This window comes from Dendrobates tinctorius, unplaced genomic scaffold (assembly GCF_039654945.1).
Source record: "Dendrobates tinctorius isolate UK_male_01 unplaced genomic scaffold, ASM3965494v1 ptg000032l, whole genome shotgun sequence".
NCBI lineage: Eukaryota > Metazoa > Chordata > Amphibia > Anura > Dendrobatidae > Dendrobates > Dendrobates tinctorius.
The window spans coordinates 27,579,069-27,597,692 of record NW_027361700.1 but is presented as its reverse complement, the minus strand read 5'-3'; the positions used below and the strand labels follow the sequence as shown (position 1 = coordinate 27,597,692).

Here is an 18,624-nt window from a genome sequence, read left to right as displayed (position 1 = left end):
GAAAGGCTCCTCTGGTGTCTCAGTACCATGCACCTCTAGAATGTCCTACCCACATAACCATCAATCTAACGAAACCATTCACCTGTCAGATCCATCCATATACTTCTATAAAGCCACTTTTTGTGTCTGCAGTAATGCGATGCCCGCCCAACCATAGTCCATCTTCCAAAATAAATATAGCGGTGTTACAAATATGTTTTGCTAAAAAATTGATGTGTTTATGTATCTTAATTTTTAATTGCACTAACCAGGAAATGGATGAACTTCATCAACAAGCAAAAGGCACTGTCAATGTGGAGGTAGATGTGTTGCCACCTGTGGATCTTGGTAAAATCATGGAAGATATGAGGGCTCAATATGAGCAGTTGGTTGAAAAACAAAAACTCGCTGCTAAAAATGTGTTTGATAAAAAGGTAAGTGATCTTCACGCCTTGGTCATCACCAAGTGTCCAATAAATAGTTTTCACTGTGAATCTGTCAGATATTTAATCTGAGAGTAGCATATACGAAGAGACCCTGATTCAAGGGATGTGTTACATATTAGGCTGTGTGCTGTAGTTTCAATACAATCAGTGTTTTATCAGCAGGAGATTATCACTGTCTCACGTTCTGCTAAATCAGGCTAATCTGTGTAACGTCAACCCCACCCCTGATTGGCAGCTTGCTGACAATTCACAAGGTACATAATAAGCTGCCAATGAGAGGTGTGGGTGACAAAATCAGGAATTAGATTAAAACTGCACAAAGCAGCCCAGTAAGTGACACATCTTTGGAATCATTGGATGTGTGAATGTAGCATATCTCACTGATTTGGAGATAATGGGCTGAATTAAGTCAACATTGAGGAAACGTATCACTTATGACCGAGTGTTAATAGGATGGAATTTAAAAAGTATTTTTATTAGCCGGAGTTTCCATTTATGCATGAAGGTATCATTTTATATGATTAAAAAAAATGAGACTGACCTGTGAGATAGATAAATACGTGCATAGAGAATATCCTTTCTGGTTATTTACAGTGGGGCAAAAAAGTATTTAGTCAGTCAGCAATAGTGCAAGTTCCACCACTTAAAAAGATGAGAGGCGTCTGTAATTTACATCATAGGTAGACCTCAACTATGTGAGACAAACTGAGAAAAAAAAATCCAGAAAATCACATTGTCTGTTTTTTTTTCATTTTATTTGCATATTATGGTGGAAAATAAGTATTTGGTCAGAAACAAGCAAACAAGATTTCTGGCTCTCACAGACCTGTAACTTCTTCTTTAAGAGTCTACTCTTTCCTCCACTCATTACCTGTAGTAATGGCACCTGTTTAAACTTGTTATCAGTATAAAAAGACACCTGTGCACACCCTCAAACAGTCTGACTCCAAACTCCACTATGGTGAAGACCAAAGAGCTGTCAAAGGACACCAGAAACAAAATTGTAGCCCTGCACCAGGCTGGGAAGACTGAATCTGCAATAGCCAACCAGCTTGGAGTGAAGAAATCAACTGTGGGAGCAATAATTAGAAAATGGAAGACATACAAGACCACTGATAATCTCCCTCGATCTGGTGCTCCACGCAAAATCCCACCCCATGGGGTCAGAATGATCACAAGAACGGTGAGCAAAAATCCCAGAACCACGCGGGGGGACCTAGTGAATGAACTGCAGAGAGCTGGGACCAATGTAACAAGGCCTACCATAAGTAACACACTACGCCACCATGGACTCAGATCCTGCAGTGCCAGACGTGTCCCACTGCTTAAGCCTGTACATGTCCGGGCCCGTCTGAAGTTTGCTAGAGAGCATTTGGATGATCCAGAGGAGTTTTGGGAGAATGTCCTATGGTCTGATGAAACCAAACTGGAACTGTTTGGTAGAAACACAACTTGTCGTGTTTGGAGGAAAAAGAATACTGAGTTGCATCCATCAAACACCATACCTACTGTAAAGCATGGTGGTGGAAACATCATGCTTTGGGGCTGTTTCTCTGCAAAGGGGCCAGGACGACTGATCCGGGTACATGAAAGAATGAATGGGGCCATGTATCGTGAGATTTTGAGTGCAAACCTCCTTCCATCAGCAAGGGCATTGCAGATGAAACGTGGCTGGGTCTTTCAACATGACAATGATCCAAAGCACACCGCCAGGGCAACGAAGGAGTGGCTTCGTAAGAAGCATTTCAAGGTCCTGGAGTGGCCTAGCCTGTCTCCAGATCTCAACCCTATAGAAAACCTTTGGAGGGAGTTGAAAGTCCGTGTTGCCAAGCGAAAAGCCAAAAACATCACTGCTCTAGAGGAGATCTGCATGGAGGAATGGGCCAACATACCAACAACAGTGTGTGGCAACCTTGTGAAGACTTACAGAAAACGTTTGACCTCTGTCATTGCCAACAAAAGATATATCACAAAGTATTGAGATGAAATTTTGTTTCTGACCAAATACTTATTTTCCACCATAATATGCAAATAAAATGAAAAAAGAAACAGACAATGTGATTTTCTGGATTTTTTTTTTCTCAGTTTGTCTCCCACAGTTGAGGTCTACCTATGATGTAAATTACAGACGCCTCTCATCTTTTTAAGTGGTGGAACTTGCACTATAGCTGACTGACTAAATACTTTTTTGCCCCACTGTATATGCGGCACATAGTCAGATTCAAAAGTTTTTGCATGAATGAAAATAAAATCTATCATGCAAATTGCAAATTTGTATATATTTTGTATGTCATGTATGTAAATAATCTTGTATTAGATGTAGGATTTAGAAAAGACAGAAAAAGTTAGCATTTTTCCATAAGTAGGAAACAGGAGTCTTTGCCAAAAAGGTGTTGGAATGATTGGATCATGGTTACCTTGTATGTATTGCTCTGTTCTCATGTTGTCATGCCCGGCAGACTTGTAGAGGACAGTAGGTGACAGTGGTGTACCACCAATGACGGCAGGCCACGTGGCAGCTGTGAGTCGGGGGGGGGGGGGGCTCTGTGCCAATGCTGACACCGGGCCCCCCCCCACCCATCGTCGCACATTCAACTGTATCAGCATCTTAAATTCGAACATATGTACCGACGGGGCCATAGACTAAACTGGAGATGACAGAGCAAATGTGAGCTCTGCCATGCATCATTTTCGGGTGTATACGCCTACTGGATGCGGACACTCAGATGTAGAAGACTGCGTCTCGGTGTCCACCTCCAGTAGGAGCATACACCCAAAAATGATGCCCGTCAGAGCGAATGTTCGCTCTGCCATCCCCATTATAGTCTATGACCTCGTTGGTGCATACATCCGAATACCGTTTTGCAGGAGTTGTCGGACGTAAGCTGTGACGGGGCTACTGAACAGGTGCCTGAAAACAATGTGAAAGCACCCTCCATCGTCTGCATTCTGTCAGTCTTTGAAAATCATACTGCTTTCAGATGTCATTCGAGTGCAATCCAATAGTTTCCACAGACCTAGAGAAGACATACTGCAGACAGAGGTTAGTAGGTTACACAACAGGGATATCATGAAAGTAAATCTACATTGAAATGACCCATTTACAATTGTGGAGAAGAAATTTCAGCCATGAGGCAGGGGCATCGCTAGTCACTAAAGGGCCTATCACACTAAGCGATATCGTTAGCAATATCGCTATAACGTCACTGGTTTTGTGACGTTATAGCGATATTGCTAGCGATATCGCTATGTCTGACACTTACCTCCGACCAGCTCCCCAGCTGGTTAACGCTGATCGCGCGAGAACGTCCTGGGCCGTTTCTCGTCGTCAGCTTCCTGCTGGGCTTCCTGTGGCGCCGACGAGCGACGAGCGTGGAGCCGGGCGGGAGGACGCAGGATCGCCTCGTCTGACAGGTAAGTAACGACCCCCGACCCCTGCGATGTCGCTGGTGAGATCTGCCTGTGTGGCAGCTCACTAGCGACCACTTAGCGATGCACCAGCGATCCTGACCGCGTCATATCGTTGGTCGGGATCGCTGGTGTATCGCTACTTGTGACAGTACCTTTAGATCCACGAGTGCTTCCCCAAATCTCTAGTTAACTTTTTTTTTTTTCAAAATTGCATCACGAGGAGGTAGAGGAAGGAGGTACTGGGGCAAAGGCAGTAGGTGACAATAAGGCCGCCGGCCCTGAGGAGGGTGGAGACTAGTGCAGCCATCTCCCATCTGTGTCTGCTGCTCCCCCACAGTAATGTCACTAGCAGCTCAGCAGTCAGAATGAGTGAGAGAGGGAGGGGGCTTGGCAGAGACAGTGCAGGCACACAGGAGGTCTCCATAATCTGGCAGCTGAAATCCAGCTTAAGATCCCCCATCCAAAGTGATTATATACTGTGCATATGTCATATGTACAGTTAGGTCCACATATATTTGGACAGAGAAAACATTTTTCTAATTTTGGTTCTAGACATTACCACAATGAATTTTAAACAAAACAATTCAGATGCAGTTGAAGGTCAGACTTTCAGCTTTCATTTGAGGGTATCCACATTAAAATTGGATGAAGGGTTTAGGAGTTTCAGCTCTTTAACATGTGCCACCCTGTTTTTAAAGGGACCAAAAGTAATTGGACAATTGACTCCAAGGCTATTTCATGGACAGGTGTGGGCAATCCCTTCGTTATGTCATTCTCTATTAAGCAGATAAAAGGCCTGGAGTTGATTTGAGGTGTGGTGCTTGCATTTGGAAGGTTTTGCTGTGAAGGAAATATGCGGTCAAAGGGGCTCTCCATGCAGGTGAAACAAGCCATCCTTAAGCTGAAAAAACCCATCCGAGAAATTGCTACAACATTAGATGTGGCAAAATCTACAGTTTGGTACATCCTGAGAAAGAAAGAAAGCACTGGTGAACTCATCAAGGCAAAAAGACCTGGGCGCCCACGGAAGACAGCAGTAGTGGATGATCGCAGAATAATCTCCATGGTGAAGAGAAACCCCTTCACAACAGCCAACCAAGTGAGCAACACTCTCCAGGAGCTAGGCGTATCAATATCCAAATCTACCATAAAGAGAAGACTGCATGAAAGTAAATACAGAGGGTTCACTGCATGGTGCAAGCCACTCATAAGCATCAAGAATCAAAAGGCTAGACTGGACTTTGCTAAAAAAACCATCTAAAAAAGCCAGCACAGTTCTGGAAGAACATTCTTTGGACAGATGAAACCAAGATCAACCTCTACCAGAATGATGGAAAGAGAAAAGTATGGTGAAGACGTGGTACAGCTCATGATCCAAAGCATACCACATCATCTGTAAAACACGGCGGAGGCAGTGTGATGGCTTGGGCATGCATGGCTGCCAGTGGCACTGGGTCACTAGTGTTTATTGATGATGTGACACAGGACAGAAGCAGCCGAATGAATTCTGAGGTATTCAGAGCCATACAGTGTGCTCAGATCCAGCCAGTTGCAGCCAAACTGATTGGTCGTCGTTTCATACTACAGATGGACAATGACCCAAAACATAAAGCCAAAGCAACCCAGGAGTTTATTAAAGCAAAAAAGTGGAATATTCTTGAATGGACAAGTCAGTCACCTGATCTCAACCCAATTGAGCATGCATTTCACTTGTTAAAGACTAAACTTCAGACAGAAAGGCCCACAAACAAACAGCAACTGAAAACCACCGCTGTGAAGGCCTGGCAGAGCATCAAAAAGGAAGAAACACAGCGTCTGGTGATGTCCATGAGTTCAAGACTTCAGGCAGTCATTGCGAACAAAGGGTTTTCAACCAAGTACTAGAAATGAACATTTTATTTACAATTATTTAATCTGTCCAATTACTTTTGGTCCCTTTAAAAACAGGGTGGCACATGTTAAGGAGCTGAAACTCATAAACCCTTCATCCAATTTTAATGTGGATACCCTCAAATGAAAGCTGAAAGTCTGAGCTTCAACTGCATCTGAATTGTTTTGTTTAAAATTCATTGTGGTAATGTCTAGAACCAAAATTAGAAAAATGTTGTTTGTCTCTGTCCAAATATATATGGACCTAACTGTATGTGCAGTGTCGGACTGGGGTGGCAAAGGCCTACCAGTAACCAACTCCAGGGCTCCTCTTTTCAAATATGACATTATCCTCAATCACTAATTAATATAACAATGAACTGGGCAGATTGTTAAATGAATGAGATGCGGCCTTTATCTGAACATAGTGATTCATGTATATAGTGCCAAGTACTGCTCATATAAGTGGATGGTGGCCCACTGCACAGGGCCCACCGGAGGATTCTCCTGCTCTCCTGTGGGCCACTGTGTATGTGTGTGTGTATAACATCTATGTGTGCAGTTCATGTGTCTTATATGTGTATGGTGTGTGTTCATTCAGATATCATGTATGTGTCCTGTGTGCCTGGGTGTTTGTATGCTATATGTATGATATGTGCCTGGGTGTGTATGATGTATTTGTGCCAGGGTGTGTGCATGATTTATGTGTGATGTGTGCCTGGATGTGTGCATGATGTATGTTTGATGTTTGCCTGGGTGTTTGTATGATGTATGTGTGATGTGTGTGATGTGTGTCTGGGAGTGTATATAATTTATATGTGATGTGTGCCTGGGAGTGTGTATGATGTATGTGTGACGTGTGCTTTGGTGTGTGTATTATGTATGTGTGCCAGGGTGCATGTATGATGTATGTGTGATGTGTGCCTGGGTGTGTGTATGATGTATTCTCCAGCAGGACTTGGCACCTGTCCACACTGCCAAAAGAACCAATACCTGGTTTACAAACAACAGTATCGCTGCGCTTGATTGGCAGAAAACTCACCTGACCTTAACCCCATAGAGAATCTATGGGATATTGTCAAGAGGAAGATGAGAGACACCAGACCCAACAATGCAGACGAGCTGAAGGCTGCTATCAAAGCAACCTGGGCTTCCATAACACCTCAGCAGTGCCACAGGCTGATCACCTCCATGACACGCCACAATGATGCAGTAATTGATGCAAAAGGAGCCCCGACCAAGTATTGAGTGCATTTACTGAACATACAATTCAGTAGGCCAACATGTTGGATTTTAAAATCATTTTTCAAGCTGGTGTTATAAAGTATTCTAATTTACTGAGATAATGACTTTTGGGTTTTCATTGGCTGTAAGCCATAATCATCAACATTAACAGAAATAAACACGTGAAATAGATCACTCTGTTTGTAATGACTCTATATAATATATGAGTTTCACTTTTTGTATTGAAGAATGGAAATAAATTCACTTTTTGATGATATTGTAATTTTGTGAGAAGCACCTGTATTACATTCACATTTTCCAAGCAATTTTTTTCCAACGTGTTGCATTTATGTTTGCACTTCGGTTTGGTTCCGTTGCCATTTATAATCACTGCGTTTATTGTATTTTTACGTGGGACTGCAGGTTTCATATACATGGTCTGCACTTGTAGCGAGGCACGGAGCGGTAGTCGCTGACGAGGCACTCGTCTCCTTTTATGCCCCGGCACTCTACATGAAAGCGTGGGTCATGGCTGGGTGTGTTGACTTGTGCTGTGGGGGCATCACACCTGTGCAGGCCGTATGTAGCGGAGGTGTGGGCTGGGTAGGACCATAGGTCCCACAGTTCGATAAAGGAGACGGTTGTTCAAATATAGAGTCTTTACTGAACGATAACTTGGGAAAGGTTATGTGCAAAGGATAGCGGGTACAAAGTCTTATGGGCGTTTCCTCTATGGTATAAAGAATTTTCCCCTCACACCGCTTCCTTCCTCTGTAGTTCGATTTCAGGGCTCGGCAGCCTCACTGTTTCATCTTACATTGTCACAATCCGGCCTGAATGCCACAGTCCTAATCAACTACTCTATCTGCTTGCTCAGCTGTTCCACAATCTATTTTTTCCACTACTGGCGTCCTGGATCTATTGCTCGGGACCCCCACAAGTGATTCGAACTCAGTCCTGATTAGGTCCATTGCCTCAGCCATTGCAATCTCAGGGGTTCACGACTCAGCGTTCTATTCACCGATGCTTCTTCCGGAAGGCCCCTGTGACTAATCAGTAACCTCTTCTTAAGGATCTTGCTATTCCAGTCATAAGTCTCCTGTTACTGTGGATCATCCCAATGGCAGCACTGCTCACATTACACTCTAAACTCCAAGTCCCACTGACTATCTCCAGAAAGCAGTCACTTGCCCGAACAATATGCATCTCCCACTATGGGCTAGTCCCAAACATTAACTCTATCTTACCATACTGTCATCACCTAAACTACTGTCAGCTATCTATCCCTATACTACCTATCTTATACACAAAACTACTGTCAGCTATCTATCCCTATACTACCTATCTTATACACTGTTCTACACTGCACATTACTAAAATTACCTATAACGCATTATAGTATACTGTACTATACTATACTCATCACGCTCTATATCACAATACATTACAACGCACATTACACAATATGTACAACACAATGCGATTGGTGTCTTCAAGGGTAGGAATGCGACACCACAGTCCACCATCCTTACATACTCAGAATTATCTGTGGTGTTACATAGGACTGCAGGTGACATCTACTACATTACCTGTACTTGGAGAGTAATCAATGTGTTATCTGTGGTGTTACATACTATAGGACTGCAGGTAACATCTACTACATTATCTGTATCGGAAAGTTATCACTGTGTCATCCATGGTGTTACATTTTTGGAATAGTGAGGGTAGATGGCTACAAAACATATGTCCTAGGGCCTGGGCCCCTGATTGTTCCTGACCCTAGCTATACCCCTAGTGTACACAGAGGGGAATATATTACATGGCTGGGATATCAAGAAAGTAAATGTATATTAAAATGACTCAATTGTAGTAAATAATGTAAAGAAAAATGTCAGCCACGTGTTTGTTTCCATCACAGGTAGAAGAGTGGACTATGGAGATACGAACCAACACAAGTGAGCTAGAGAAGTACAAGAAAGAAATGACGGCATACAGACAGAAGGTGCAAGAGCTGGTCATAGAGTCTGAGGCTGAGCTCAGGAAGGTCAGTTTCTGGGATTATAAAAAGGGGTCTTTGCATTTTTTCTCAGAAGAAGCGTCACTCTGGTTCACGGACTGTATCTAGCATTGTAGTCCTGTCCCATAAAAGTAATTGAGGCTAACATGCAATAACAGATACAGCTTATGGGCAGAAAATGGCACTCTATCTACAGAAAAGCCGACATTTTATTCTAGTCCTGGGTTGTACAAGTGTAAAAAAAAACACCTGTCCAACATTGTGTATGGTATTGAAGCAAAGTCCTATTCATATAAATAAAGCTGAGGTGCAATGTCCTACATAGAGTGGCATGGAAAAGTTTGGTCAAAATTACTGTTTTTTTTTTAAACAGTTAAGCAAGCTGAAGATGAAATGATCTCTAAAAGGCCTAAAGTTAAAGATGACACATTTCCTTTGTATTTTAGCAAAAATGATATATATTTTCATGTTCTACATTTTAAAAACTACAAAAGGAAAATAGGCAGATGCAAACGTTTGGGCTCCCTGTGTTGTTAATACCAAGTAACACCCCCTTTTGTGAGTATCACAGCTTGTAAACCATTTTTGTAGACAGCCAGGAGTCTTTCCATTCTTGTTTGAAGGATTTTCTTCCATTCTTCCTTGGTAAATCCTTCCAGTTCTGTGAGATTCTTGGGTTGTCTTGCATACACTGCTATTTTGAGATGTAGCCACAGATTTTCAATGATGTTCAGATCAGGGGACTGTGAGGGCCAATGTAAAACCTTCAGCTTGTGCCTTTTGAGGCCGTCTATTGTGGATTTTGACGTGTATTTAGGATCATTATCCATTTGTAGAAGGTATCCTCTTTTTACCTTCAGCTTTTTTACAGATGGTGTTATGTTTGCATCAAGAATTTGTTGAAATTTCAATGAATCCATTCTTCCCTCTGCATGAGCAATGTTCCCCATTCCATTGGCTGTAATTTCAACGCATAATTGATCCACCCCCATGCTTAATGCTTGACGAGATGTTCTTGCCCTAAAATTCTGTGCCTTTTTTCTCTATATATACCTTTGATCATTGTGGCCAATAAGTTCTATTTTAACTTAATCGGTCTACAGGACTTGTTTTCAATATGCATCAGGATTGTTTAGATTTTTTTGCATACCTCTGATACTCAATTTTATGGTAAGGACACAGGAGAGGTTTTCTCCTGATGACTCTTCCATGAAGGCCATATTTGTGCAGGTGTCACTGAAAAGTAGAACAACGTACCACAACTCCAGAGTCTGCTAAATCTTCCTGAAGGTATTTTGCAGCCGCTCTCATTGATACTTTGCTTGGTCTTTCAGAACTAGATTTGACCTCCACAGTTCCTGTTAACTGCCATTTCTTAATTACGTTTTGGACTGAGGAAAGTGCAACTTGAAAACACTTTGCTATCTTCTTATAGCCCTCTTCTCCTGCTTTGCAGGACTCTATCATGTTCATTTTCCGAGTGCTAGGCAGCTGCTTAGAAGAACCAATGGCTGCTGTTTTTTGGCACAAGGTTAGAGGAGTCTGAGTTTTTATAAAACTGGAAAATTTGCATCACCTGGCCTTCCCTAATAATGATAGTGCTCAAGCCATAACCGTAACAGGCTAATTAAGGTCTGAAACCTTAGTCAAAGTTATCTGAGCACATAAACCTCAAAGGCTGCCCAAACTTTTGCATCTGCCCTTTTCCTCTTTATAACTCTTTATAATTTTTGTGTCATCTTTAACTTTAGCAGTTTTAGAGATCATTTAATGTTCGACTTGCTTAACTGTTCATAATAACAGTAATATTGGCCAGGGGTGCACAAACTTTTACATGCCACTGTAACCAATGTACATGTGTGCAACTGCTTTGGAAATATGGTATAGCCATGTATTTCTAGGCCTGTAATATTTAAGCTAATTTCCACTTTGAGGAAAATCTCAGGCCATAGTCATTGAGTTCAGTATTGTGCATGCTTTGATATCCCACCTTATAAGAGTGTAGTATATTTGGGTCAATAGTCTATTTCTCTTCTTCCTTTAGTCTGAACCTGTATACTATTTTTTTCTTTTATCTATTAGTTATCTGATGAATCTGTTCCACATTTGAGTCGTTTTTCTGTATTTCAGCCTGTTATACTAATCTATTGTATTACTATATTACATTACAGTATACTACAGTGCCATGCTATTCTTTTACTCATTGTAGACTGAGTGCTTACTATCTATTTGCATCTTTTGTAGATATCACCTGTAGTTTTATGTTTGTCCTATTAATTCATAACCTGATATGTTACTCTATTTATCATTCTATTCATCCATACCATGATTATTATTACATTAATAAAATTATACAAAAATTTGACTATTTTAGTTTCCACAATTAGTTTAGGGTCTGTTTTTAGAATAATACCAACAGTGGCTTGAGAAAGTATTCACCCCCTTCTCTTTTTGTCTATTTTATTACATTAGAACCTGTGTTTAAATGATTTTGTAATGTGATTTGGGTGTGACGCGTCAGCACTAGCCTAAGTTGGTGAAGAGAAGTGAGAAACATCTGGGCATGAATTAAATTTATGGGATCAAATTACTAAAATTTGGCATGTGCATATGTATTCACCCATTTTGCTATGAAGCCCCTAAATTTTTTTGTTGTCAACAATTACCTTTGTAAATCACATAGTTAGTGAAAGGAAGTCCACCTGTGTGCAATCAAAGTGTCACATAGTCTGTCAGTATATACACACCTTTTCTGAAAGGCCACAGAGGCTGCAACACCATTAAGCAAGAGGCACCATTAACCAAACACCATGAAGACCAAGGAGATCTCCAAACAAGTCAGGGACAAAGTTGTTGAGAAGTACAATTCAAGGTTGGGTTATAAAAAAATATCCCAATCTTTGATGATTCCCCAGAGCACCATCTAATCCACTATCATCAAATGGAAAGAACATGGTACCACAACAAACCTGCCAAGAGCGGGCCAACCACCAAAACTCTCAGTCCGGGCAAGGAGGGCATTAATCAGAGAGGCAGCACAGAGACCAAAGGTAACCCCAATGGAGCTGCAGAGCTACATACACTCCATATAGGTGGACTTTATGGAAGAGTGATGAGAAAAAAGCCTTTACGTCCACACCAAAATTGTAAGGCTCATTTTGAGTTTTCCAAAATACATGTGGAAGACGACTTATCCAAAGTGATTTGCAGCTGTAATTGCTTCAGAAGGAGGCTCTACAAAGTGCTGAATTTATGGGGTGAATAGTTATGCACACTGCAATTTTCAGTTATTCTGTCCTACTTGTTGTTTGCTTCACAATGAAATGAAAACCACAGTTCACAGTTGAAGGTATGTTCTTTACATGAACTGATGCAAACCCTCAAAAAACTGGGAAATTCCAGGTTGTGAGGTAGCAAAATACGAAAAATGCCAAGGGGGTTGAATAGTTTGCAAGCCACTGTAATTTTAAGCTGTTTGTATTGCGTCCCACAATATCCCGTAAGACTTTATTTACACTACCCTATTACAGCTCTGTATAACTTCCAGGCAGTAGTGAGCAGATTTCTATGGGACCCTACTTTATTACAGCTGAAGGTATTCTTGAAGCTCCTTGATATGGTACTGTATGAAATCCAAAAATACACAGTTGGTCTAACTTCTGACTTGTATTATTAGTAAAAATCCAATGTGTACTAGGTTCTGGTTAAAACATGGTATTACTGTCCAACAAGTTTTAAATGTAATAATGTTCTCATAAAAGATAAAAAACATGCTGACCAGTTTAGTGCACTGTAATACAATACTTTAATCAGAAACTAACAAAAATTGATTGGATTTTTAGCTATTAATTCAAGTTAGAAGTTGGACCAACTGTGTTTTTTTTAATGGTAAAGGCAGACCTGACAAGGGTAAGGTCCGGTGCTTCTGAGTACAGTCATAATAGAACAATTGAGCAGGTCTCATCATTTTTCTATTTTGCATGCTGTATGGAAGCACCACATATGGCAGCACACAAATTGCCTTCAGACATGTGTTCATAATCCGTTAGTAGAATGCATGTGGCCTAGCAATGAGCTTGCAGGTTTTACACTTGGCCATATCCAGTACAACCAATTCCATCTTTTTCTATTGCTCAATATAATGCACTGATATTATTATATTGGCAGAAAAATGCAGCAGCTTCCATGTTGGAGAATAGCGATGCCCAATATGCCACACAGATTACCGAATGGCAAGAAAACATTAATAACATAGAGACTCTACTTCAGAAAACACGCCGAGATGTTGGCCACCAGATATCGGAGTTTACTCTCCTTTTGAGCTTAAAGAACAGATTAGAAGCTGAGATTGCCACCTACCGTAGTCTCCTAGATGGAGCAGCCAGGTGAGACATAGTCATTTTATGTTTTGACTGATAGGACACAGGCTATATATGAAGAGATTCCAATAAATACTGGTGACCAGAACTGAGTATTTCATAGTGTAGATTTTCTACCAAACAGGTAAATGGTGTATCTCCTATTGTTGTCTAGTTCATCCATTGTAGAATGGTGTCTTAAGCTTCAAGTAATTTAGTTGTATCCACCTTTTTCTGATATTTTGGCGAAGAGAACCCGAACAAGTAAGTATGAAGCCAGGGTAAAAGGCAAGAGGAGAGACATATTCAGTTTTCCATGGTCCCTTCTTCAGGCCTAAAGTTTCACTCTATACTATAAAGACCAATTGTCCATTTTTCACACTTCCCTTTTATTTTTCTAAGCTTGATTTTTCTCAAACTAGAGATAGAATTCATCAGTTGACATACCTTACATGTAGGCTTCCTCCTCCATTACCTTCCTTACAGATTATGTTCCAAATGTACAGTAGGTGAATAATTCTCCAAGTCCTAATTTTGCCAGGATTGTCAAATTTGGACAAGTTTTATTTTGTGTTTCTATAAATTCTACCTGAAAGTTGGAGTTCTCTTCCAGTTTGCCTTTCCTGAGGGTGAAATTTTAACATCCCTATTTTTAACTAAAGTTATTTTTGTAAATACGGCTTGATTTAAAAAGAGAAAACACAGTAGTTTAACAATAAATGGCGTCACCCAACCACTAACCATGAGTGAAGAAAAAGTTTTGGTGTTATCATTCATATTCTCTGAAATAAAGCCAAGAAAGCAAAAATTCTGCTGGGGTATGTAAACTTTTGAGCACAACTGTATGATTCCTCTGGGTAAAAATGACTACTTCAGAGACAAGCCTTTCGATGACCACCTTGCACCCAACTGACTATTTTTACCACCACTAGCCACTGTCAAATGTTAAATATAAAATTATTGATCATATCCTATCCTAGTGCCCAAAGGAAGAAACAAGTAGAATGTCAATGGAGTTCATTTAGGGTTAATAAACAGTCAATCCCCATAAAGCATATGAGGATTAAAAACAGGATTAGGATTAAAGTAGGCGTCATAAAAATTGAAGAAAGTTACATGATAATGATATGGCTGAACTTGTCACTCACCAATACTGAATCTCATAATACCAGTAGAGTACACAATGCCGAGTTAATCTGTTTGTAGGAGCCCTTGATAATAGCGCTAATGCACTATGGGTGGGGTTATACAGTAATATTGACTTTCAGTAAGAGGCTTTTGTTATGCAGAACAACTGTCCTTAACTACGCAATTCTCTGTTTTCAACTATTTGCCTACTGTGGGGACCAATAACCTTAGAAATAAATAAATATTTTCCTGGCTTCTTAATATCTCTGCTTCTTAAACAGAGATTATCTGGGCAAAAGGTGCTCAGCATCTTGGGGATGGATTCTGTAAAAATAGCCAAATAAATCATACTCTACTGAATCCAGCGCAGGCCACTCCAAGGTCTGCTCCATAGCATTGGCTGTGCCAGTCAACCAGCCACAGGACTGCTGAATTTGTGATAGCCTGCAGCGATGAACCTAAGTCATTTGGTGTTTCAAATCCCATGACCACTGCAACCTATCACAAGCAGAGGCAGTTCTGTGGCTGGTTGAACAGTCCAATCGATCTTCCAGTATTGGCAGAGCTCATGGAACAGCATGCACTGGATGAAAGAGTGATAACAATCACCCAAGGAATGAATACCTTTTGCCTGGACAACCCCTTTAAGAATTAGTTTCATAGCTGTTTACCCAGGATTAAGTGTGTGGCTAGAGTGGGAGCCACTGGTTTAGGTACACCTGGTGCTGATTACCAGAGGTGGCGCTAGTGTGCCATTCTACCTTTGCAAGAGTATTTAGGCTATGTGCACACGTTGCGGATTCCGCTGCGTTTTTTTTTTTCCAGCGCGGAAACGCAGGTAAAACCGCAGGTAAAGTGACCTGCGGTTTTCCTGCGGTTTGGTCTGCGGTTTTGCCCTGCGGTTTCACACCTCTACTATGGTAGAGGTATGAAACCGCTGCGGAAAACGCACAAACAATTGACATGCTGCGGTTTGTAAACTGCAGCAAAACCGCGCGGAAAAAAACGCACCGTCAGCACAGCGATTTTGAAACCCCATAGGGTTTCATTGTACTGTACTTGGTCAGCGGAACTGCTGCGTTTCCGCAGGGGCAAAACCGCTGCGGAAACGCAGCAGAAACCGCACCGTGTGCACACAGCCATAGAGTATTTTCCACTTGGATAGCAAATTGAATCTCTTCTCAGGATGTAGGAAAGCCTAGCTATTAATATGTCTTGTATAATATATATATAAGAGCACCTGGTGTGCAATACTTAAGCTTCAACATAGATAATAATTGTAGAAATAGTCACCTGTCAATGGAGTGGAATACTTTCTGTTTCTCTGATATATTCTTTGATTGTCCATTAAATCAAAAGATAAATGTGTTGGGCAGAGATGTTTGTGTTAGTAGAAATCCTATTCAAGACCCACATCTATTAACCAGAGTGGGGAGTGGCTGCAATGTGTCCCAAGTCTCTTCCATACTGATTGCCAGCTGAAAGCTGTAAATTAATCTTACCCAGGTCTGGGATGCTCCAGAACATCTCATCACAGAGCGGTGAGAAGAGCAGACTGTTTGTCAGTACATGTCTCACCCTGAGCCTGTTCTAAGCTATTGTGGTGTTGTATACTTTTTTCCATCTTGTGTTGCTGCCTTTTTGATTGGTCAGTGTCAGAAAGATGAAGAAGTACAAACCTCCAGTGAAATCTCTCTGGTAATGCCCACTTGGACTTGGAAAAAAAATTAACTGCCTATGTGCCGAATATTTTGATTGCTAGTATCTCCGCAACTGCTCTGCAGCACCTAATAAATTTAATAAATAAAATAAATAATAAAATGTTGTCAAAGGTTCTCTTTAAGGCTATGTGCACACAGTGCGGTTCCTTCCGCGGATTTTATCCGCGCTGATTTTACTAAATCCTCAGGTCAAATCACATGCATTTTTGCTGCAGATTTTTTCCTGTTTTTTCGCGGTTTTACTGCGGTTTTTGTGCGGTTTTCCACCTGCGGATTTGTAGAATGGAGCAGGTGGAAAGCTGCAGCAAAACCGCACAAAAGAAATCACATGCTGTTTTTTTTTTTCCGCACAAAAACCGCGCGGAAAAATCCGCAGCATGTGCACAGGGGTTTTTTTTTACATTGGCTTTAATGGTGCTGTACATCACCTGCAGTTCTGCTGCAGATCCGCAGCGGCGAATCCGCTGCGGATCCGCAGCAGAATCCGCACCGTGTGCACAGGGCCTAAACATCACACTAAGTCTTGGCATCCAGATGAAAGGGTCATAGGAATGCAAATACATTCACCCACAGTGCTCCTGAAAAGTGTCTTAAAAAATTGTCAAGTACAGTTTCTTTACAATGCTAGATATATCCCCCAATTTTGACATTGATACCTATAGGTTCAGAAGGACACATACGAATGATAAGTAATTATCCTACAAATGGATTAGATGATCAGTATCCAGCTAGGCCAGGTCTGACTTTCACATCTCAAAGCTTCATTCATAATGTAAGGCAGCTATTAGGGGCAGGTGTGAATATCTGTGTTCTGACTGCTCCCATGTCTCCGCTCATTGTAACCAACGACTTCTTTTATTTTACAGCTCAATACCCAAATGAAGAGGAAACAAAACCTGCTGAATGTGTGTCAATAAAGCCATAGAGCAGTGCCCAGCTTCTGTCATTTGTGGTTTGCAATCCCTTTATGAAACTGTATAAATAGTGTAACGACAAAGAAGAAACATTTGGCATGGAGCACATGTCCCTACGTGCAGGAAACCCTGATCTCTGCCAATTGGCAGAATATAACATACTCTTCTTTTCACAGACTTGCTATCGCTCTTATCCATTTTTTTCTCACACATGAATCCTTCTTATTACAAATATTAACTTAAACGAATACTAATATGTGGTATGTCTAGCACAGGGCCTGTGTTTATGATCTCTGTGGGGTTTTTTCTGAATCCCCATAGTAGAGTGTATACTATTCACCGCCCAATCAGACCTGTACTGGGCATAATGTAGTTGTCTGGAGTGTTCCTTTAAAACCACTTTCTAATAAGCCCTCATATGCATGGCCCCGATTCCCATTTTTTGAAAGACCACAGCATAGAGAAGTTTGGACAGAGATGTGGTAACAGATGTGCCATGCTGATCCACTTTAAAGGGAACTTGTCTGTCAAGTCATGCTGAACTAACCACAAGCAGAATGATCCAGAACCTAAATAAGCGGCCAGGTATACTTTCCCTGAAGCACTAGTTTTAAGATCCGGCCAGGGACCATATGCAAAGATGAGACTATTCTGGCAATGTCCTGGGTGGGCTCCTCCCAGTACCATTAGAGGTGATGTACACCATGGGAGAAACCTATCAATCACCTGGCATGACATAGAAAAAAGTCAGCCAGGGGAAGCACCAGACTAGTCTCGTCAATCATACCTCCAGGCTCTGATGTAATCTACCCATGGGTTGGGCAGCATGAACTGTCTGAGAGGTTCATTTTAAAGAAGCAGACACATTTTTTTTACTTTGTACATATAATAGTATATCACCACTAATAATCTGGCTCTTGATTTTTTTCATCTCTGCTAATCTATAGCCATACATTTAAAACGCCAACATTTTGGTCAGCTGTGCCATTTAATCTTTAATCTGATCTCATATATGGGCCAGATGTCAGTTTCTAATTTCCTGTAGACTACGGAAAGACGTCATCACCTATCAAATTTCTTCTGGCTGATGTTGGATCCCATTACCTTTTACCTAGCCATATTCCCCCCATATTATCTATGAGCGCATTGTTCAATTTCTTCAGTTTACTTAATGTATAGCAGCTTCAGTCTGTCCCTCTGCATCCTGTTTGCTAACAAGAAGGAACCCATAACAAGCAGAAGGAGGCGTTTTGAAGAACCTGCTTCACATAGTATACAGCAAGTGTCACGGTGTGACTGGAGCGGTGTGAAACGACCCCACGAAAGGTTGGAAGGCACAACACACAAGGGTACACCAGGGAAACTTTAATAATGGTGGGCCCTGTCGATAGGGAACAGGGGAAAGGGACACCTCCTGCACTCACCTGAGGAAGTGCCCTGATCTTACTAGCATCCCTATACGGGTTCCTTCACCCCGTCACCGAGCAGGATACCTAATCCCTCACTTGCCCTGCTCCTATCCCTAAGTAGGGAACTGGCAGGTGAGAGCACTGGACC

At 41.4% G+C, this 18,624-nt stretch overlaps 1 protein-coding gene across 1 annotated transcript in view; it reads left to right on the top strand.

Moving 5' to 3' along the window:
- Positions 1-17,085, top strand: part of LOC141086531 (keratin, type I cytoskeletal 19-like) — a 31,749-nt gene extending 14,664 nt beyond the window's left edge. The window contains exons 4-7 of the mRNA XM_073572668.1: positions 252-413; positions 8,848-8,973; positions 13,114-13,331; positions 17,020-17,085. Coding sequence (XP_073428769.1) covers positions 252-413; positions 8,848-8,973; positions 13,114-13,331; positions 17,020-17,035 — 522 coding nt within the window. The 3' untranslated portion in view covers positions 17,036-17,085. The remainder of the gene's footprint in view (positions 1-251; positions 414-8,847; positions 8,974-13,113; positions 13,332-17,019) is intronic.
- Positions 17,086-18,624: the final 1,539 nt, after the last annotated feature.